Source organism: Camarhynchus parvulus, chromosome 4, assembly GCF_901933205.1.
Source record: "Camarhynchus parvulus chromosome 4, STF_HiC, whole genome shotgun sequence".
In the NCBI taxonomy this organism is placed as follows: domain Eukaryota; kingdom Metazoa; phylum Chordata; class Aves; order Passeriformes; family Thraupidae; genus Camarhynchus; species Camarhynchus parvulus.
This window is the reverse complement of record NC_044574.1, coordinates 9050192-9073245: the sequence shown is the minus strand read 5'-3', so window position 1 is coordinate 9073245 and position 23054 is coordinate 9050192. Positions and strand designations below refer to the sequence as shown.

General features: G+C 47.2%; 1 protein-coding gene across 3 annotated transcripts in view; it reads left to right on the top strand.

The window, feature by feature from the left end:
- Positions 1 to 1734: 1734 nt before the first annotated feature.
- MXD4 (MAX dimerization protein 4) overlaps positions 1735 to 23054 on the top strand; it is a 42118-nt gene continuing 20798 nt past the window's right edge. The window contains exons 1-3 of one of the 3 annotated variants that reach the window (XM_030947311.1): positions 1735 to 1877; positions 2486 to 2582; positions 11863 to 11892. In XM_030947311.1, coding sequence (XP_030803171.1) covers positions 1814 to 1877; positions 2486 to 2582; positions 11863 to 11892 — 191 coding nt within the window. In that variant the 5' untranslated portion in view covers positions 1735 to 1813. Of the gene's footprint in view, positions 1878 to 2413; positions 2583 to 11862; positions 11893 to 23054 lie in introns of all 3 variants that reach the window. The other 2 variants (XM_030947309.1, XM_030947310.1) reach the window with 2 other exon arrangements.

Here is a 23054-nt window from a genome sequence, read left to right as displayed (position 1 = left end):
AAACCTACTTCCAGTTAACAGCAAAACTGCCACAAGGTTCAATGGCTTTACAGTAAAAACTGTACCGTCTCACCCACATGCAGCAGGATTTCAACAGTTCAAGAAGCAAGTGGAAAATGTTACAGCAATTTCTTTTTACCTTTGCAATCTATGCACAAAATTCCCTTCCGCCTTGTAATTCACAGTCCCTCAGACTTTTCATAAACAAATACAAAATTCTCTTAAACTACAATCACAATGCTGCTTTATCACTGCCATGTATTTTCTCTTATCCCTGGTGCCTGGACCAAATGGCAGTAAAATGTGATCTGTGTTTCAGCAATGCTCAAGAGCCACATTACTCTTGTGCATCTGGGGCAACAAGATACAGACTAATACAAGATCAGGTGTAATGTATATGTGGCTTTACCACAATGCTGTAGAAACAGTAAACCATAATCCTTGTTTTAATCTGAATTGCTATTATCCTCTTAAAAGGAAACTCTGGCTGACATCTTTTGCCAAGGAATAAACACACAGGACAACACTCTGCATCCATCCTATATGCTGGGTGGCTCTTAACTAAACAGTTCAGTGAAAACCAATGGGGTTTTGTGTGCCCAAGTGCAATCCTGCAGGAGGACCCGTTACAGGTTCCAGCACTTTTGGCCTGAAGATGTACCGATGTGTGATCACAGCACAGTTTAAAATATGTCTATTTTAAAACTACACTCGCTCGTGTTAAAACCAACCAGTTTTAGGCAACAGCTGTGCAGCAGCCATCCGAGATAAGGATGCAGAGTTCGGATGGTGAGGACAGGAAAGGTGCTGAGCTCTTCCTGCTCAGCCCGAGCCGGCAGCCAGGCTATTCTGGTACTCGGCTTCTGTGCATCCAGATGACGAAAGGCAGCTGAATGTGCTGGCAAGGGCTGGAGGGCTGGCAAGAGCTCTGGCTGCGTTTCTGAGAGCTTCCCACTGTTTCTCTTTTTCAGCAGGTTCGGCCATTGTGCAGAGTTTAGTAATTCTCCTACGTCCCTGCGCGTGTTTTTACAGCGCTGCCGTTTTCCTCTCCCGCCTGAGCACCGCAAGGGGTTACGGATGAGCGTGCCAGGCACATTTGCACAGCCCCGCCGGGGTCCCGTTAGTATTGTCTCCTTCGTTCCCGTTAATTTCCTGCCACCCTGTCCCTGGCGGGCCGCTCCGCCGCCTCACCGTCCCCTCACGTCCCCTTTTCCCTTTTTCCCGTTTTCCCTCACGCTTGCCCCGCGCCCGCCCGGCGCGTCCCGCCCGGCGCGTGTGAGGGGGCGGAGCCTCCCGCGGCCCCGCCCCCCGCCTACCTCTTCCTCACGGCAACGCCACGCCCCCTCCCGCCCATTGGCTGTCCGCGCCTCTCTCCCCGCCTCCCGCCGCGCGGCACGCGCCTCCCGCCCCATTGGCCCCCTTCTCCGCCCTGATTTGCATGACGCCCCGCGCACCAATGAGCTGCTTCGACCTTCTTAACATGCAAGGAAGCAGCCAATGAGCGGGCGAGGGGGCCGGGCCACCACGTGCTGTTGCTAAGCTTCGGCTTCTAAATTGTTACTACAGGGGCAGCCAATTAGCGCGGTCGGCGGGGATCTGTCAACATCCCCTGCCCCGACGGGGGGGGGATCTGGCCGCCGATTGGTCCGGCCACATCCTTACGTCCCGCCCCGCGCGCGTTCGCCGCTCGCCATTGGCTGCGCGGGCTGCCCGTCCGCTGTGTGTCAAATGTAGGTTGAGCGAGGTGCTTAAAACCGGGGGCTCGGGAGTCCCCGCGCGTGAACTCGGCGCGGGGGGCTCGGGACGGGCAGCCATGGAATTGAACTCCCTGTTAATCCTCCTGGAAGCGGCCGAGTACTTGGAGCGAAGAGACCGAGGTACAGGGCGCAGGCGGGCAGTCGGTCAGGCACCCGCAGGCGCTCCCAGCCGCTCTCGGCCTTTGTTGTGCGGCGGCCGGGCCGGGGCAGCGGCCCCGAGCTCGCACCTGCCCGGGGGGGACCCGGGCTGCGCCAGCGGCACCGCGCTGGGGGAGCGTCGCTGCTTCAATCTTGGCTTTTTTTTATATAAAACCCCCCAAGCAAAGCAGAAGGGGGTTGTTTGTGCCACCCTGGATGGGGACGGTGCGTGTGGCAGCACTCAGGATCCCTCTCGCCGCTCCGTGTGTGGCAGTCGGTGATTGTATGGCAGCTCCCCTCCCCCAGCGCAGCGTGACAAGGGTTTGCATGATCCGCCTCGTTTTTAATGTGCACTCCAATAATCCTCCTAATTTCGACACTTCGGTGTTGTTTTTTTTTTTCCTTTGGTTTACCGAGTTATGGTTTTGTTTTTTGTTTTTTTTTGTCTCTCTTCTTTAAGAGATGCCAGAATAAAATCCAAACAAATCAACCGGAAAAAATTCTGTTCTTTACCCTAGCGTTCCTGCAAAGGAGGAAAAAATTGCATGGAAAAAATATATTGCCACTAATGCTGACTTTGTCCCTAGAAGCAGAACATGGCTATGCATCAGTGTTACCCTTCGATAGTGACTATTCCAGAAAGAAAACAAAGGCAGGCACCATGGCCAGAAAATCCCAGAATAACAGGTAATAGACGCACCGCTTTTTCAGAATGAATCGTCAGCTTTTCCAGTGTGTCTAGCTTATGTACAGTGCATACATTTATGAAAAATAATAACTAATCCAGTGTCTCAGTTTTCCCCATCCCGGTAGTCGCCATTTTTCCCCTGGATGGGCTTGGCTCTGTTTTGATCTCTCATATAAACACTGCCACGCGTACACCATCTCCTTAGTACTCACTGCACTTCAGACCCATCCGCCCTCATCGCTCCTTCTGCTCCGCGCTCACCGGCAGCGGCTTTTGCTGGAGACCTAAGCACCATAATCGCCACCCAGATTTCTCTTTGCATGGCACCTAATTTCCCCCCCGGCATTCATTTATAAACCGCAGGCAGCGAGCCGGCCGCCTCCCCCATGGCAGCCCGAGCAGATGCAGCCTCCGGTTGCGGCGGCGCTGGGCTCCGGGCCGGGAGCGTGTGCGGGGCGGCGTGGGGAGACACTCCGCCCGCCCTCCGGCCTCTCCGGGAGGCGCGGGCTGGGAAGGTGCCGGAGCGAGCTGGACCTGCCCGCGGGCTGTGCCGCAGCGCCGGCTCGCCAGCCCTTCCGCCCGGCCGGCGCACGCAGACGGGCCGGGTGCGCGGCTCGGCGGTTGTTTGTCCGGCTGTCGCCGCGGTTCTGGTGCTGCCCCGCAGCCGCTACCTGCGCTGCGATGGCACGAGCCGAGCGCGGCTGCGCGCAGGCTCCGCAGCTTTGTTTGCTGCTCGGGCTGTGTACGTGCGGCAGGCTGGCTGTCTTACGGGGACGCTGCCGGCCCCTGCCCAGGAGCGAGCCCGGCCCTGGCCTCTGCCCGCTCTGCTCTGCTCTGCTCCTCCAGGGCTGCTCCGGAGAGGACCGAGGACCGTGCCCTGCTGGGCCTGCTTCGTCCCGGGGCAGCGGTGCTCTGCTCTGCATGGTCATGCTGGATGGTGGCTCCTGTAGAATAGCCTAAAATGAACTTGCTTTGCACGTGACTTGTTTTCCAAAGGAGCAGTGAGTCTCGGCGGGCCCGCTCTCGCTGCTCCGGCGGGCATCCTGCGGCCGGCTCGGATGGTGCTGAGGAGGTGCCCGGCAGGCGGCCAGGAGCTGCTCGTGGGGCACCGGAGGTGCAAACCGAAATCAAAAGCTGACGAACTCCCTCCTTGAGCAAAAACACGAACTGCTGAGCGCCCTGGTGGTGCCTGCTACGGCCGAGCAGTGCGTCTCCAAGATTACTGAGGGGGAGCAAATTGTGCCCCTGTGCCCCTGCTCCGAGCAAGGCAACCATTTTGGGGGCTGTTAATTGCAGGACTCCTACTTTGGTTTTAGTTTTAGTTGAATTCTTTGTCTCATCATGGAACATGAGAAGACAGTTGATTTTAAAAGAGAAAGTCATCAGGAGTGGGAGGAGTGTCTTGTGTCCTGAGACACTTTGCTCCCTAAGATTTTTAATAATTTTCATATAAAGTATGCTCACTGCCTTCAAAAAAATTCAAAACACATTTTATAAGTTTTCCAGCTGTAAATTGCTTCTTGAGTCGTACAGATTTCTTGTGTGTCTCTTGCATTCAAGAAATCTGTGTTACTTACAGAGCTATTATTCCATCGTTTCCGTTCTTAGGGCTCTTGTCATCTGCTGCAAAATAGTTATTTGTCTGAATTGTAAGCTGCTTTCAGGAGTTTTTAGGAGAGGATTTGTAATCTATCAAGTACAGCAGAATTAAAAGATTTCTGGTTACAAATTTGCTAGTGTTACTGAAGTTGAGGCACACACATCCACTTGCAGTTACCTTCCTGCTTTTTTTCCTGCCTGCAAATTTGTATTTATTGACCTGTTTAGCATGTTGTTCTGATTCTCACTCTGTGGCAGTGGCAACCTTCAAAAATGCCATCCTGCAATGTGTACATTTAATCACACTTTATTTTCTTCTGCTGCAGTGATGAGATGAGGGGTGGGTCATGTGTGTGACAGGACAGGACAGGACAGTGCTTGTCAGGGAATGGTTTGCACTGCGGACACTGCCGGGACAGTGGTTGGTTTGGTTCAGCATGGGTACCAGGCTTGCTCGCCGGTGTGGGAAGCAGAGGGACATTGCTTTGATGCACCTCCCTGCTCCTTCAGGTACAGAGGGGCAGCAGCAGGGCCCTGTGGGTGCCTCTGCGCTGTCCTTATGGGCTTTGTACCCACGTCCAGCAATTGCTGCTCACGTTTGCCTGCATGCTTAGATTTGCAGGGGAGAAATTACTCCTGCATTTAAATATGCAGGGCAAAATACATGATGTACACCAGCATCACTGTTTTATTATTATTTGGAGCTTAGAGGCTATAGGGGTCAAGCCCCAGACTAGAGTGGATTTTTGGAAACACAGTTAATTCTTCCTAAGCAACTCAAAGATTAACAGAGGGAGACGACTGGCCAAAGTTCAGAGGATCTGGAGTGGTCGTGGGTGATGTGAACCACCGAGCAATGTTTGTCCATGTTGTTCCACTTTAACCATTTTCCAGACTCATTGGGTTTGGAGCATTAGGTGCAGGGAGGCATCTGATTGCATACAGGGGATTACATCCATGTCTGAAATTCATGCCTTATTATTTCATTGTTTTTCTGGATTAAAAATACATACTTAAGGTTGGAGGGGTAGGAAAGGAGCAGCTAGCTACACATTACAGATCTGCAGGGGCATTGTTGTTTCCATTATCTATTTTTGTATCCTGCTGCTTGCAGCATCTGATCAGATTAAAAAGTGAGAGATGTATATATGCACATACATTGGGTTTTTTTTCATGCCTTATGAGGTATACATATAGAAAAGCATGAAAAACATCTCCTTATTCTTGGAAAATCAGAAATGAGGGGAGGAGGAGAAAAACTGTCAGATGTGAGGAAGCCTGGCGTGCTGTACTCTTCTTTGTTCTGTGTTTTCCCCCCTGTGTGCCTGCCTGTGGGGGGAAGAGCATACCCCGTGTGGCACAGGTGTGCTGGCCGGGCACTGCGGGCTGGGCGACGGGCAGGGATGGATTCCAGCTGCCCTGGCCTTCAGCAAGGGCACTGAGGGACCCCTCCTTGCCCTGCCGAGGTGCTGGTGATGTTCATGTAAGAAACTGTAGGGTGAGACCTCCATCCTTTGTGGGTGGCTGGCGATGCCCACACCCGCAGGAGAAGGGGCAGGAGGCTGCCAGCCCTTTGGACAGGATGTCAGGTCTGGGCTAAAAGCTTGCTGGCCTCTTGACTGCAATTGAGTGAGAAATAATTTTGGCAGGTTTCGATTCATGAAGGGAAAAATACCAGCAGAATTACATTTCATTAACCAAAATCTATAGGCTTTCTGTTCACTGTAGGAATTTAACAGTTTTGCTTTGTCCACTGTTAGGTTTGAATCAAAATTGAAAGTGGTTGTTAGCAGTTTGTTGATAAACAACATCCTCGGTGTTATTGGTAGCAATCAGACACAGTTTTTAGCCATTTCTGTTTCACTTGCACATTCAAATGTCTTGATCTTACATGTTTTCTTCTCAGCTTCCTGTGATGTGCCCTTTCCCATGTCACACAAACCAAACTGCTTTGTTGTCTTTCTGGTTTGCTGTTTGTACCGTGTCTGAAGCTGAGATTCAGACTTGTTTCCCCCCAGTAATTTTGACCAAAATCCTCTGGCAAATGAAACTGGATTCTTGTTTTGCGAAGAGGACAGGAGATTAGAGAAAGCCACAATATTATCTTTTGCAGGGAGGTAAACCTAGGTCACATCTTGTTACAATAATACTTATCAGGTACTTGACTATAGTATAATAAATGTCTCCGCAGAGCAGTGGCTGTATGTAGTTCCTAAAGCAGTGCCATGCAGTCTAATAATTCTTGTTAAGGTGTACTTAGAATTAAAAAAAGGCATAAAACAAAGAGCTGGATTTATTGCTGTTGTACCTTGGAAATGTTAATAGCAAATATTCAAAAGTCAAGCTTGGTTTTTGCTCTAAAGAAACAGATAGGTGACACTTGTGCGATGTGCCGAGGAGGAATGCGACACAAATCTGAAATTTGGTGACGTTTGCTCACAAGGCAAAGCACTGTTACAGAGGAACATGCAATCCTGCAGATAACTGGGCTTTCTTCTGCCCTGGCTGCAGTGATACTCACCAGGTGTTGGGTACCCTGAGCTGTGTGTGGGTTTGAGGTATGTGTCTGCCCATGCACCAGGGAGCTCAGGCAGCTGCTTCGCCATGAAAGGGCCAGAAATAAGGTAAAATGAAAAGCAAAATCTTAGTGTTAGATGCCAGTCTACTGAGGTCACAGTTAAATTTACTTTCAGAGAAAGGAATTGAATGTCTGTGATGCAGTGTGTTTGGCCTGTTAATTTAGGAGCTGCTTTATTGAAGGAGAGTAAAATAAATGCTGGGTTATAAATATATCTTCTGTGTCTATTAATTAATTAATATTTTTGCTCATATGTTATATAAATAGACATGTACTTCGTGCTGTGTTCTGGCAAAGGGTTATATGCAGAAAAAGATGAAAGCGGCATTTGGATTTTCAAATAAAAACAGAGCCTAATGTCCAAATTCCTCTGTTGATGTTGGCTCATGGTGAGGGTGAACCTGTGGCCCGCAGAGCGAGCCCCTTGCTCTCTGCAGATGTTTTTCTGTGCCCACACTAAGCAGCTTAGGGATCGGGGCCTGATTTTTGTTTTATTTTTCCTTAATTTTTTTTTTTGTGAGAGGCCAAGAATAAAACACTGCAAAGCAGACTGTGCAGACACAGCTGAATTTTCACCTGGATTTCTGAATTCGATAGATCTTTCTCAGTTTGCCTTCCTGAAGCTAGGACAGCAATTGATATTGCCACATTTGGTTTCAAAATAATGCATTTTAGTCCCAATATAACAGATTTCACCAATGGACCTGTCCCCCTGAGGAACTGCAGTAGGTCTGCAATGTTTGGAAGCTGCACTGCTTGTGCAGTTGAGGAAAACAAATTGCCACCGTATTAGAAGCACATTCAGACCTGGCCACTGCAAACATGTGGCAGCACCAACTTGAGTGTGATCCCAGAGCCAGAACTCTGCATCAAGGCTGTGCCAGTGTGCCTGGTTCCCAGATCCCAGATGAATCTGCAAAACCGGTTAAATTTTGCTATGAGGAGAATGCAAAATTAATTTTTAGTGGATTAATTTGGTACAGGCTGTTTCTTTGACAGGGTGTAAGCAATGCATCCAGTTTGAAACAAATGGGAAAAAACCAACAACCCAGAAGCTATGAATAATAGGCAGAATGTGTGTTTATGTTCAGGTTTATCTGTGCTTTGTGGAGTGAACTGTAGTATTTTCAGGTGCATTCCACAGCAGGTTAGGTATGTGGACAGGGAATTTCCTGGAAGTGAATCTGGATCCTTTCAATGAAAAGCTGCACAGCAGTCACATTCACACAAGTCTGCAGGTGTAAACTTTGTGCTTTTACACACCTGCACTTCTGGGAGTGGGAACTGGTTGCAGACTCTTAAGGTGTAGCGCCTTGTAAGCTTCCTGTTCTGTTTGTTCTTGCTTTTTTGGCCTGGACAAAAGGTGAAGTGCTTGCAGTGTAGTTCACGTGGCTGCATGACCTGAGATGGAATTGTGTCCTGCACGTGGGCTGTATCACAGCCTGGCAGTCCTGCCTGCACCAGAAAGCCCTGGCACTGGTGAGGTGCTGCCACTGTTTCAAGCACTTGGTTCAGTACCCTGCTTTGCTCCCTACAGTGTTTTAAAGTGCGTTGGCAACTGGAAGTGTATTGGTGAGTCACGGTCTAGACCTGCTCCCATTAACACGGGGCAATAAACAGCACTGCCATACATCCCTGCTTTTGTCAGCTGCTGCCTTCCTGCTCAGCAGATGCCCTTCTGGTGGAGTGGATGGATGGATGGATGGATGGATGGATGGATGGATGGATGGATGGATGGATGGATGGATGGATGGATGGATGAGTAGGGAAGCTGTCTGAATACTGAAACAGGCCGTGCATCCCACATACAGTGAAATCTCAATCTAGTCTGCATGTGACCAGATCCTGCTGGCTCACCCATAAACTGACAGCAGTGGAGGTGGAGGGGCCCTTGCCTTTTCTGTGTTAGTGTTGCCATCTCAGCACCTGTCCAAATTTCTTAGGTGTGTCTGCTGAATGTTGAATCAACCAAAAGCTGAAATCCAATACCTAGAATTCTCATCTGGGGAAAGGAAGGTGGTGGATGGGGATGGCTCTGGGGGTGTGCTGTGAGAAGTAGCACAGCATCTTGCAGACCAGTGGCTGCATTTTCTTGGTTCCTCCTTGTTCTTTCAAATCTTCTTTTGACAATTTCTTCACAAATAAAATTTATAGTCCGTGAACTGCTTGGCATTTGCTAAAGGGATATTAGAGCTGTCGCAGATCAACAGTGTAGTCTAAGCACCAGTGTTCATTATCCCTTTCTTGTAAATCTATGATTTTGCAGATTTTTTTGTTGTTGGCTTTTTCTCTTTATTTTTATCTGAACCTTTTTAGCTCTTTTTTTCCTCACTGCTACCCCCAACTTCCCCAAGCTTTTTGTGGAGATACAAACTCAGTGGAATGAACCTAAATTAAACATCAGAAGTCTTCCTTCTCTTGAAGCCGTTTTTGAAAGGCTCCACAGACCATTTGCCTGCAAACCACAGTCATAATATCTGTCTCTCTCTTATAAATACATATATACATATATCTTATTAGTTGTGACCTACATCTTATCTTTACTAAAGCAGCAAAAGACTCCATTTTGAAACAGGGTGCTGGGTTATGTGGAGACCAGTTCTTACATTTTTTCCCCTCACTTTAGGTTGCATAAAGAGCAGGAGATGGATATTCTTGCAGTGTACTGTGCTGTAGACAGTGAAGGAAATAAAAACCAGTATTTCAAGAGAGGTTCATGTCTTCTGAAAACAAACCCAACCAAAGAAATCCCTGTCATACTTTGTAATAGGGTATTCAACTTTCTCTGTAGATGGAGCAATTCTCAGATAAAAGGACTCTTGGGTTTAGTTCCTGCCTGGGGTCTGATAGTTGGGGTGTTAATTGGCCCCTGACACCTCCCAAAATGTGTGGCTGGTGCCCACATTTGCACACTGCAGGCGTCACTGGGGGCTTTTGTGTCCCCAAGAGCTCTGCCAAGAGGCACATGGTCACTGCTGCTGGCTTTGGCAGCTGGCACACTCCGGCTCTGTGCTCTAGAGCTGCCCTGGTGGAATGTACCTCAGGAGAACACCAGGGTCCCCTCCATGTGCCACAGGTGCCCTGTAGGTGTGCTGTGTGCAGGACTGCCAGCTGCTCATGGCATCTCAGCCCAGCACAGTACTCTGTGCAGGTGGAATTCCTTGGCCAGTGGTTCCCATGCTGTCCCCGTGTGTGCTCACTAGAGCTGCTGGGGGCTGGCAGCTCAGAATGGGCCAGTTGGAGTGACTGTGTTCACCTTTGTGTCTAATGGCCAGAAATGTCAAGGAGTTCATGTCATAGGGATGAATCCAGGCCGGCCTGTATTTCCTCTCTGGTTCCAAAGTTCCCTACAAACAGTGCCTTTGACAGGCCTGTTGAGGGTGTTCAGGGACATTGGTTCCCTACTGAACTTCTGTTCTCCATGTGTTTTCATAAACACTGGTGGATTTAGCATGGTCTTTGTCGATTTTTGTGGACATTGGTGTGGAGAAATGATTGTGGAGAAAGTCTGATCTTGGTGTAGAGAGTAGGAGTAGAATATAAAAATAAAATCATCTTAAAATAGCCAAATGACCAAGCCCACCTTCCCTTATTAATGTAACACAGAAAATGTGTTTAACACTTGCAGTGTTGCTGCATTGGTCAGGAGCACTTAATGGCATTGTAGAAATTCACACATTACTTGATCATGGCTCACTTGATGCAACAAAAATACATAAGGAACTCATTCACAGGCTTTTGAGAAAAAGATGCCAGGTAATGGTTGACATAATTGATGTCTTGGTACCAACACTGAGATGCTTTCTGGTGAGAGTGGATTAGCATCAGTGCTGAACCTTGTGTGCATTTCAGTTTTACCTGCAGAGGGGCAGTTCACTTGGTTCCTTGCAGGATCAGGAGCTGCACTGGCCTGAGATCAGCTGCTCGTGGGTTTGTTCACTGGATGTTTCTTGTGTGAGCTTTGCTTTCTTTTTCCCTCTCTATGCCTGGAGTGATGTTCTGCCATCAGTCACACCCAGGCACAGCATCCAGCAGCTCGGTGTGTGCAGGGAGAGCAGGACAGCTCTGCACCAGGCAGAATTGTGCAGGAGGGCTCCCAAATCCCCCTGGGATGGCTCTGCTCCCCAGAGGGACCTTTGTGCATTTGCCCTGCACAAAGGCACCTCACTCTGTACCCCGTGCCCGGCTGCAGGCTGGGGTTGCAGCAGGCTCCAGCAGAGCTGCTCTGACATAATCTGCCAGCCCTAAGAGCTGCCACCGCCTCTGCGTCTTTTGATCCTGACGTGCTGGGCATGTTTTCAGTGGGACAAAACTGAAAGTACGGAAAATTGCTGGTTCTGAGGTGGCGACAGTAACTTCATCTTAGGAATGTTTTTAATCTGAGCTGTGTAAATAAATAAAATGAATATTTTTAGCTGAATCAGTTAAAAAAAAAATCCCCCAAGAATTTAGGGCTGCCTCCTAAATGGCAAAGAAACCGAGGCATCAGTTGGAGAAGGAAAAAAAAATCTTTAATCCAAGTAGATTGGGAAAGGATAACATGCTGCTGTGGTCAGTACAGGGACTATGATTTTTTTGGGTTTTATTTTCTCTTTGTAGACTGAGAAGAATTAAGAGGATTCCTCTTTTGTTGCCATTAAGATGTCAACAACAACAGCACTGATTAGCTGCTGATTTTTCTTTCTGCTTTTCCACGGGCTTGAAAGCTGGCTTTTTGGGTGCTTTTTGCTCTTGCCTGTTACCATTTAGAGCTTTGAACACTTTCTACCCCCTCATAATTTTTCTTCACTGATAAAAATCTCGTGGGCTGTTTTTATTACTAACCTGTTCAGTTTTTAATGTTCATTTCTGTCTCGGAATGTATAGCACACTAATAAATGCAAATATAATTCCCCCCAAACCTACAGTTTGCTCATGGAAATTAAGTTGATACCCTGAAGAATCTAAAAGTGAAATAATTTAAAAGAAAAGCTGTTTCATAATCCATGTTAAATATGTATTTTAGAGAACTCTTTTGCAATTTATGCAGGTATTGTCTTTTAAATATTATAAATCTTGGTTTATTTATCCTTTCTCTAATATTTCTTTTCTCTTTTTAATAGGTCATCACACAACGAACTAGAAAAACATAGGTAAGTCTTGAAAAAGAGCTAATTAAAAGATGTATGGCTGACATTTGAATTACTGTGTTTATTGAAGAACATTTTGTTGAAATTGTTTTTATTCTGCCCTGAATAATTTATTAAGTTGGTTTTGGTTTTTTTATCCACTAAATTTTAATAGTTATAGTATTATTTGGCTTTTTTTTTCCCCTGTTGTCTGGTATGCTCTTTTTGAAACGTCTCTAATCGTTAGCTTCGGACTGATTAATGCTGTAACTGGTTAACCGAATTGTTACTAACAAAGAATCTGACTGCAGCAACTGTTTGCTAGAGGTGTTAAATGCTGTAAGTACAAAGTATTTTTGTGATTAAGGTGAATGATTTTCGGGAACAATGTGTCACACAGGGTTATTTTATGTTTCTTTTAAAGTGTGCCTAAAGTGCAGTTAATCTTCATCTTGCATGTCAGTACCTAGAGATCCGTTTTTCCCTTCCGTCCGTTTCCTTGCTGGTTCGTGTCCTGTCCGGAGAGCTGAGTGTGAGCTGGGACAGGAGCGGGCACCGCCTGAGCCGAGCCTGCTCCGGCCAACGCAGCGCCGGGAAAAGCCGGGCTTAGCCAGGACAGAGCTTAGAGCCGCGCGTGGTGCGGAGCTCTGCTTTGCCCCGTCCCGGAGGCAGCGTTCATTCAGCGGGTGTTGTACCGTGCCAGGGTGTGCGTGCAGCTGCGCCCTGGGCTGCGGGAGGGCTCCGGGAAGATCCCTCCGAGGGCCACAGAGGGACACCGCGGCCGTGCTGGCTCTGCCTGTCCGAGGGGACACACAGGGGGACACCGCGGCCGTGCTGGCTCTGCCTGTCCGAGGGGACACACAGAGACACCGCGGCCGTGCTGGCTCTGCCTGTCCGCGGGGCACAGAGACACCGCGGCCGTGCTGGCTCTGCCTGTCCGAGGGGACACAGAGACACCGCGGCCGTGCTGGCTCTGCCTGTCTAAGGGGGCACAGAGAGACACCGCGGCCGTGCTGGCTCTCCTGTCCGAGGGGCACAGAGAGACACCGCGGCCGTGCTGGCTCTGCCTGTCCGAGGGGACACACAGAGACACCGCGGCCGTGCTGGCTCTCCTGTCCGAGGGGCACAGAGAGACACCGCGGCCGTGCAGGCTCTGCCTGTCTAAGGGGGCACAGAGAGACACCGCGGCCGTGCTGGCTCTCCTATCCGAGGGGCACAGAGAGACACCGCGGCCGTGCTGGCTCTGCCTGTCCGAGGGGCACAGGGGGACACCGCGGCCGTGCTGGCTCTGCCTGTCTAAGGGGGCACAGAGAGACACCGCGGCCGTGCTGGCTCTCCTGTCCGAGGGGCACAGAGAGACACCGCGGCCGTGCTGGCTCTGCCTTTCTGAGGGGACACAGAGACACCGCGGCCGTGCTGGCTCTCCTGTCCGAGGGGACACAGAGACACCGCGGCCGTGCTGGCTCTGCCTGTCCGAGGGGACACAGAGACACCGCGGCCGTGCTGGCTCTGCCTGTCTGAGGGGCACAGAGGACACCGCGGCCGTGCTGGCTCTGCCTCTCGCTCCCGCCGTGGCACCCTCACTGCGGTGCCGCTGCCTTTCACTCACCGTTCAGGCAGCAGGATAAACGCCCGTTCGGGTGGTTTTTGTTCTTTTTTTGTGTGTAGCTTGTGGTCTTTCAGGTTTCACGCATCCAGAGAAAGTGAGGGGAGTGTGTGTGGATATGATTTAAACCTGCTTGCATGCTCCTAAATAGGTGAAATGTGGTTGATGGCATGATAAGATTGAACTCATGGGGTTTTTTTGTATATTGTTCTGTGGCTTCAGTTGTGTAGCAGCTAGACCATCACTTCCCTTGCATGCTTACATGCTTTCCTGTAGTTTAATTGTAATATGAGTAAACTGTAGCTCTGCCTAATAGCCACGTGGTCATCCTAGAGATGAGAGGAACTGGAGAAGGCTCAAGCTCACAAGCACAGGCCTGGGCAGTAGAATGCAGTGCACTGGCTAAGGCAGTGACATCAACAGGGCAGAAGTTCTGCTGACAGAGTCTTCAGGAAAATAACTGCATGTAAAATTCTGGTCCTTCGGTCACACTTCTTTAAAAGAAAAAAAAATTACCCCCAACTATGATTCTTTCTCATTTTGTTCAATTTCTTCCTCTCCTCCTGCTTCATCATTAAGAATTTACTTTCATCTGCATATTCGTTTTCTTTTTCCTTCAGTTATTTTCCTCTCCTTCCTTTTGCTCTGCCTTAACGTGTTTAAGCAGCACAGTAATTGAGGCACAGCAGCATTTGCAGCAGATGCAAGGCCAGAAGGAGAATCTATTAATTGTTCAATCGCTGATCTCACTTTCAGTTCTGTGTTGTATCTTTGTAGTAGATGGACCATATAGTACTTGCCTTGCTACCTTTTCTTTCTTTGCCATCTCAAGGTCAAAATAGGTAAACTGCACAGTATGTCTTGTGATTATACAACTAATGTTTCTAACTGCTGCTGCTTGCTGTGCCTCCTGCAGTTAAACTATACTTGAAGCCAGATTTTTATTCTTCCTGGTGAGAACCTGCAAATTAGTGCAAGATCCTTGTATGTGCAAATGGGTGCTCACAAAAGCAGATGAGGTGTGTACAGTTCTAGCTGACTGATGTATTGGTGTGAAGGACTCCTGCAATTTCTATTTTCTTCTTTTTAACAACCCCCTCCTCCAGCACTGTGGGTGTATGAGCAGATAATACCGATCATAGTGTTTTTCACTGTGTTTAACTAAAATTACATTAAGATCTATGAAGTGTCTTGCGCGCTTTAATGGAAGATTCACAGCTGTGGTGTGTCCCTGCAGCAGAGCCTGCCTTCCCCCTCCAGTGCAAGCCCTGCCCTGCCAGCTGGGAAGCCCTGGATGTTGATTTTGGAGGTGTCTCCTTTCCAGGACCAGTGCCTTGACTCAGCACTGCCATGACGCTGCTCTGGCAAGGCACACTGGGTTATCTCACAGCAGCCTGTCAAGGAGGAGGAGAGGAATGGCCGCGTGTCCTCCTTCCTGCCCAGTCCCTCACATGGTGTCTGAGGCTGCCCTGCGTGCTGGAGGGCTGGGAAATGGCTTCTTCGTGTACACAGCCCTCGTGTCCTGTGTCAGCATGGCCAGAGATGCTGGTGACTGGAAAGCCATGGCAGCCATTCATGTACATGCTGCTGTTTTGGGTTCTGCACTGCTGTTGCATATCAGAGGTTTTATCTCTGGTTTTGATGTCAGTGGGAATGGCAGTGGTTGACCTCTGTGTGTGCTGGCTTGGCCATTTGGCACTACCACTTTATTTTGTGTTTTGTACTGTTGGGTCTCTTTTCTGTGTGCTCTTGAGGGGGTGCTCAGAGGAAGACGAAAGCAGAAATGTAATTGCAAGAAAAAAATTTCATTATATGATGGAATTCAGTTTACATTTATGGTAAAGTATTTCTCAGCGATTCATACATGAAATTCCTTTTTCTCTGCTTTGTGCCTCCCTAGAATACCCTGCTCAGAACTTTGGCGTGGGTTTGTTACAGGGAAACTCTGTAAGGACTCGTCCCTCTAATGGCAGTCTTGTTTTGGTCCTGTGCATTTAAGGTGTGCATCTTGGAGCCATGAAACAGGAAAACCCCTAAATAAAAACAGGAAGGCAAGAAATCTTCTATCCTAGGGACAGCTGAGGTCCTAGAAGATATTTTAATAATTACAGACAGGTTAGTCAGAGTGGCACTTGGATGTAACTAGTTCCTAATGACAAACGTGTATATTTATTAGGTATCTTTTGTTGTTTCCAGCCAGACCATTAGGTCTGTAGGCTTTCACAGAGCAATATAAATAGTAAGTAAATTAGTAATCATGACTTTTTGCAAGGAAATTTTTAAATCGACCTGACAGCTGTATAGAGGAATTCAGCTTTCACAGTGTAAAAAAACACCCAAGAATTCATGAGAGACTTAAGCTTCTTTAGAAGACGTAGCATAATCTCATTTATTTGCATCAATTTATACTGATTCTACATTAGAAGGTAAAAGCCAAGGTGTATGCCCCTGAAGACTGTGCTGAGATCTCCACACTGCTCTGAAGGCAGGGAGAACCTGCCCTTGGCTGTTCACTGTGGTCTTCTCCCCAGCTTGTGCAGGGCTGTGCAAGGAAGAGACACCTCCTGTCAAAGCACATGGAGCCCTGAGAGAGGATACTGGGATCAATCCATCAGGACTTCTTTGGTTTCATTCAGTCCTGCCTGGCCATGAGGAGCTCTGCTGCAGGAGGGGTTCAAGGTCTTGCCCTTTCCCTGGGAAAGTCTTTGGAAACAGCTCGTGAAACTCGATGGTTTTAAAGAACAGCTTTTAAGAATTAGTGAGGAAATGAATAGGTGTACCTCAAAATCAGCAAACCACATGCTGCTGTCCCCAGACCGGCACCATATGAGCTGCAGAAGTGCTGTGTGACCCTGGTATGGCTGATCTAGGTCCCAGGTCCTCAGGCTTAGATTTGACAAAAGCTGATGAGCTGAGCCAGATAGAGGTAAAAGCCAGGCATTGCTGTTCAAGCTGAGACTGCTGTGGAGTTAGCCTGGATCAACTGAGTGAGACAGCCCTGAACTTTCAGAAGTGCAAGAAGAAAATGGGGAATACATGAGACACAGTGATTTGCAAAACCTTAAAGATGGGAAAAGCCCCTAACCTTTCTTTCTTCCCAAAGAAGCTTAATGTATGTGTTGTGTAGAGCGCTGACTGGGGGAGACTGAAAGCGTTCCCTTGTGCACAGAAGGTAGTACTCATGCAAGTTTTGTGCAGTTCTTAAAGCTAAAATATTGCCAGAACAAAGTTTCTATATGGCATCATTGTATGCATGAATGGGTATCTCTACAGAAACACAGGCTTTGATGAGCAACATATATTTTGATGGGAGCATTATTATGTACAACATTAAAAAACAGAAAACAGAGCAGGTGCCTCTGAAGTTAAGTCCTGATAGGTGGTTTTCTCATGGAGGAATTGCACATTCAAGAGCACAGTTACATTCATTGGTACATCAGTTTCACCCACCAAAATTGCTTGGTGTTTGAAGTTTATATAAGCTGAGAGAATACCTGGATGGATGTCCTGAAATCTTCTCTGTGGCTCTTCATGTTAGTAAACTGTAGGGTTAATGGAAAGCATGTAATTGCCAATTGGTGATACACTTGGAAGTTTTGAAACAGAACTGAAAGGTCATTGAAATAATAGCATACCAAAACAATGCTTAATGTTTATTTTTATTATGGGCTGCCTTTTCAAAATCAAAAATTACCATTGTGGTTAGCAGTGTTATGCAGCATAAAGCTGTAACTGCATTGATCCCTCATGCTGAGTGGCTGTGGTGCCACCACTAACTGAGGAAACCCCTGAAATGGTGCTGGAGGTTAAGTCCTTCCAGGGAAGGATCACCCAGTGTCTCACTGCTGTGCTTCCATTAGGAATTTAACCCAGCCCTGGCTGCACACTGGTGCTCCTGGGTCCTGCTTCCTGCCAGCACAGCAGGAGGGGAGAAGCTTCCTTCTTTGGCCAGGTCACCTTCCTGAGCCAGCTCACTGTCACAGGCACACCCTGATGTGTCACGGGGAGAGGGTGGGATGGCTTCTTTGAGTGACAGTGTTAATTTACAGTGTTAATTTACAGTACAGAGCAGTTACAGTTCACTTCTCTGTCAGTTTAATGTTTTTCCTAAGCATCCAGTTTTGGCTGCTGTTTCCTGGAAAGTGCTGTGCTGGATGGGTCTTACTGACCTGCGAAAGATCTCATTGTTATAATGGGTCTATAAAAATTGCTGCCATTTCTAAGATCTGTCCAGATTGTTCATAAACCATTCAGATAACGTGGCTGCTGTGTTAGTGGTGGGAACCATGTTGTCTTGCTAGCAGAATCTAACCTCTGTACTAGGTCTTGCTTCTGGTTTTCTTGTCAAGAAAACAGTTTTTTTTTACACCGTCTGGTTGGTGCGAAGTGGTTTATTACAATCCCAGTGAATGGCAATAAACATACCTTTGCACTCCTTAAGCAGGGTCATGTCTTAGGAGTGTGATTTGGCTTTTGTGAGCTGAAAGCCACCCTGGCTTGGGCATCTGCTCTCCCTCCCCAGGTATGACTGCTTCTCTGAGGGTTCCAGCTGTAGTGAGCAGGTGACTGGCATTGCTTCAGCCAATGCAAGGCTGAATCTCAGCTTAAAACCCCTCTTACCAGGTGTTAAAAATCTCTGTAATAAATTTTTTTTGCAGAGCTTGTTTAGCAAAGTGTATAAAGAACTGGACCTGCAGAACTGAGATTTAATCCTGTGCTTTTGCTGAAGTGTCCCCATGCTTCTGAGTCTGACAGATCTGTGGAATTAAAGAAATTGGAAGGTTCAAAGCTTTGTACTTAAATGCTGTTCTTTCCTCACTGTTGCCCCATCTCTGGGCAGTCAGCAAGTGACTGGACCTGTGACTTGTCCTGCAGTACCTGCTGCTGTAGCTGCTGTGGATCCTTATGCACTGAACTGTTGTCTTTTCAGTGCACCAAGCAGCTCACCTGATGATGCACTCCCAACAACTGTGTCTTCCTACCTACACTGCTGGTTTGGAAAGGAGGAGTGTATTAAGCAGGCAAAGCTTGAAAATTAATCTGCTCAGGAAGTTGTATTACAGGTATCAGGGATGTACACATGCTCATGCTTTGGACACAGCTGCTATTTTGTAATGAAAGATGGGATTAAAATACAGTTTGGACTCAATTATTATGTCCTTTTTCCTGCTGAAGTCAGCTTTGGACTGTGGAGCATGAGTGGAGTCCTGGGTCTGGGCTCCAGAAAGCTCTATGCTTCCTTGCCAGCCAAGCAGCCAGCAGGGAGCAGATGGGTGAGAAACCAAGTGCATGCATTTTTTTCCACTTGAATTTGTTCATCCCTGTCTTCAAACATAAGTCCATTGTGTGTCAGCCTCTAATGGACTATGTAGAAGGTGGTTTGTGTTTTCAGGATCTGCTAATTGACCTGGCTAGTTCTCATCCAGCATGGCAGAGAGAGTGGGCTGGACTTGTATAAAGTAGAGATGGATGGGCCAGACTTTGTGGTACTTTCAGGACAGTTAGGTGCTGATTCCCTGCATATAGGGCAAGAGAGGCGTGATGGTGGCTGCTCTCCTGAATGGAGGAGAAAAAAAATAAGTTGAATTAGGTATTTTGAAAAAGGGTTTTTTTAAGCTTGCTTAGCTACATCTGGACAAGTGAGCTAGAATTTGATTTTTTTTTTTTTTTAAGGTATTTAGGCAGCTAATGGACTTTAAGAAGCTGGCCTCTGAAATGAGTCTTACATAATGCAATGGGAATCCTTGGCTGAATCCCAGCCAGTCAGGTCTGTGGAAGCCCACAGACCAATATACAGAAGTGGTACCTGCTGTGGTTTGAAGAAGCAGCAAATGTGCCTGAAAGTCAGCAGTGCAGCTCCAGCTCTTTGAGGCAGGGTTGACTCTGCACTCAGGATTCACACCAGATCTGCAGGAGCCTGGCTTTCTTTCTCCCAAGTATGTCACGAGCCACATCCCAGTGCCCCTGCTTGGAGTAGACAAAAAGGAATCAGCCTCAGCTGGACGAGGTAGCTGTGTTCTGTGAGTTGCTTGTCCTGTCCCTTCCTCTCCCTGCCTCCATGCTGTATTGGCATCTGTAGCTCTATTTTTAGCACTCCTTTCCCTGGAGTGACTACCTCACTTGGGTATTGGATATTCCATGGCCTGGTCCCGGATTCAAAATGTCTCTTTCTGAATGGAACGGTGTGTACTTCCCTGCTGTAGCTCATGCTCCTTTTCCCTCGTGGTCTCTGTCAGCAGACACTTGTGCTTAGATTTACTGCATAGAATTCCTTTGCAGGTCAAGTCGTTTTTAACCTGTGTTTTTTCCCCTTGGTACACTGGCAGACTGTGGGCCCAACTCTGCCTCATGCCCAGGGAATTTCAGTAGGAGCTGTGCCTGCCTGCAGGCTGAACCCTGCATCACATCCAGGCAGCTGCAGAGGATGCAGAAAAGGTTCCAGAAACTGTACTGAGCATGAGCATTTAGACAGCAGATTATAAATGTGAAAAAGCATAATGCTGTTCCTTTACAGAAGTTTTGTTTGGGCCTTTTTAGAAAAACAAAACCAAAAACAACTTCCCCCCATCCCCTTCCTCGTGCATGGGATCCAGTCAGAAACTGACTCCTCTTGTCCTAAAGACCTGTGCAATCCCCAAGAATGGATAAGATATTTTGTCTACCCACCCCTTCCTATGTTTGGAAGGAGAGAGTTGTTTTGGGACTTTATTGATAGAGTGCTGTCTTTTGAGATGGAAATACATATGCTGAGCTTTGTACACATACTTCTAGGTTACAGCAGAGTGACAGGACTTGTCAAAGGATGTCAATTGGCTAATATTATTGTTTAATGCTAGTTTATGTTACACAAGCTTTTTTCTACACAAATTAGTGTGACTAATTTTGTAGCACATGGAGATAGGCACAGCTGACACAGCAGAGGTGTGGGCTTGGATGTATGTACATGAGGTCATGTTGCAATGCTTCTGACTTGAAAAACTAATAACTCTGGTTGCAGGCTACATGCCCTACATGAAGAAAGCCTTTATTAGGTTCTACTTTATTGCAACAAAGCAGATTTGTGTAACAGTCAAAGACTACATCTGAAGGTGGCAAAACGCCTGTAAAAGGCTGGAGTTGTAGTGGTGAGTCCTCTTCTCCCAGCTGCCTCCTTGGGATTGATGCCTAACAGATTTATCTGCTTTTCTTTCCTTGATGGTTCAGTTTGGGTAACTAAATGAAGATACAAGGTGCTATATAAGGGGCCTGCCTGGCATGTAATTGCTGCCAGGACTCAGCAGCTCCTATTGAAGTTAGGAATACCAGCAGTGTTTGCAAATACCAGCTGCACAGACACTCTGTGTCTTACATAGCACATTAGCTGATATTTACAAAACATAAAGGTAGCAAACCCTGTAATTCCCCAAGAAAGCTGACTTAATCCCGATTGGTAAGTGCTGTTGTGTTGACTGCTGCAATGAACAACATGGGTGGAGCAAATAATTTCTGCTAGGGAAATTTGGGAGCTTGTTGTGTGTGTTTGCTAGAAGCAGTTATTGGGTGTAGGTGCTAAGAGGTGTTTTAAATAGACTGTTGAGTGTCTTGGTTCCCACTGCCTGACTTTACATACTCACATGGCAAGTGAGTCCAAACTTCTGGCACTTCCTTCCATTGCCAGATAACCTCAGGACACTGCACTTAAGAAATCTGAGCTGAGTTTTGCAGGGAAGAAAGAAGGAGGGAGAGTTCTGAAAGATGTTCCATACTTTATCATCCCCAGATGGATAATTTTCAGATTCTGCTCAACTGCACCTTATCTGGCTCAGAGACAACTAGTTTTATACTGTTCAATGGAAAGGGAAATAGGTTGGAAATTAAATTATAAACAAGGCACTACTGGTGTTGTGGCAAGCTGTATCTAAACTTGAAGGCAGGACTGTCAGATATCTGCAAGTCTCCATTGTCCCTTGATGCCAGATTTTTTCTTTTTTTGTTGGGTGGGGGGTAGGTGCCAGAAATAGGTGTTATTCAGCTTTTAATTCACCTGAAAGTAAAAGTACCCATTGCAGCCTTGGAAGTGACCATCTTTAATTACAGTCAGTGCATTTAATCCTTCCCCTAAATTTGTTTATACATACACCTCACTGTCTTCCATTCATCTCTAATTACAAGGTTTAAATGAGGGAGTTGGAGACATACAGCAAGACATTTGGGGACATGTATTCTTAATTACTTCAGTGTGATTTCTTTTCTTCTCTTGCTTTGTTGTGCTCACTTGGGGTCTGAACCAGCCTTCAGCTGGCTGGAACAGGCACCCTGCTGTTGTCCCAGGACACCTCAGCTGTCTCACTGGAACACATCTCAAGTATCTGCACTTCTTGGTAAAAGCAACACCCACCACTTCCTTCCCCAATAAAGTCAATTCACTAGTGCATGCTCAAGCTGCCGTCATTAGCTGCTCCCTCTAAGATGGCCACGAGGCTTTGGTAGGTGCATGTGCCGAGGAAGTAATAGCAGAAGCAAAAATGAAAGTAACGCATAGCACTAAATATCTCTTTCTGATAGTTTCCTGATCAGAGCTTAAAACTTCCTACCACTGTGAAGGAGCAAGTAATTGTTTAGGTGCTGAACTGGAGGCAGAGTTGCCTTAGCTCTGATGAGGTTTTAAAACTGGTGTAAATTGCTGTTGTTTCTTTTGGTGCCTTGTGCATGTGGAACGTGGAGTCCCTACAGCATTGGTCAGGCTACTTAAACTGGATACTTGATATTGAGGTTCAATGGACAATAAAACCACAGTCACAGGTATCCAGTATTGTAAATCCTAATGCTTCACACTCATTTAAGTTGATGCAGGAAAAGGCTGCTTAATTCTGGTTGTCTGCTATCCCTAGGCCTTGTGCTTAGTGTGTGACAGCAATGCATGTTTTTAATTTAGCTAAAATAATTCAACTTGACTTGCTTCTCCTTTAATTTGGCATCATACAGTGGTATTAAAAAAAAAAAAAACAAACTTGAACACATTTCTCCCCTCATTTGACACACGTACAAAATAACTAGGTCTATAGGGAGGTTTAAAATTAGGCAGAAAAAGCTCACTAGGCCCTGTAGTGTGCTCTCTTGGCTTAGTGCTGTGCTCCAGCTCAACTTCTCTAGGCTTATTTAAGCATTGTAGTCTCCCCCACACTTTTTTTTTAAGATCCTTCCTGTTGGCAGCTGTCCTGAGACACGATGTTCTTGCTTAGCATTTTGATGTGGGGAAACAGTCTGATAATTAAAGCCGGTTTCAAGCCATGAGCTGATTTGTAAGCAGTCACTTGCTCTGGGGTGTTGTCAGTCGATAAACGTGTAGCTCATGTGCACAGAGCTGAGCTGCACCTTGGTCCTGGAGCCCTGTGTGAGAGGGACATGCAGCTCCCAGGAGCCACTTCTAGGGGAGGCAGACTGCATCCTCTCCAGCCACCTGGTGGCAAATGGTTAATTTCTGAAAAATTATCACTATCATCCTGTTCCCCTCTGTGTATAAACCCAGTGCAAACCTGTTGTTGTTACACAGCTTTTCCTTGTTTAAATGAATGTAACTCTCTTTAACCCACTCTGCAGT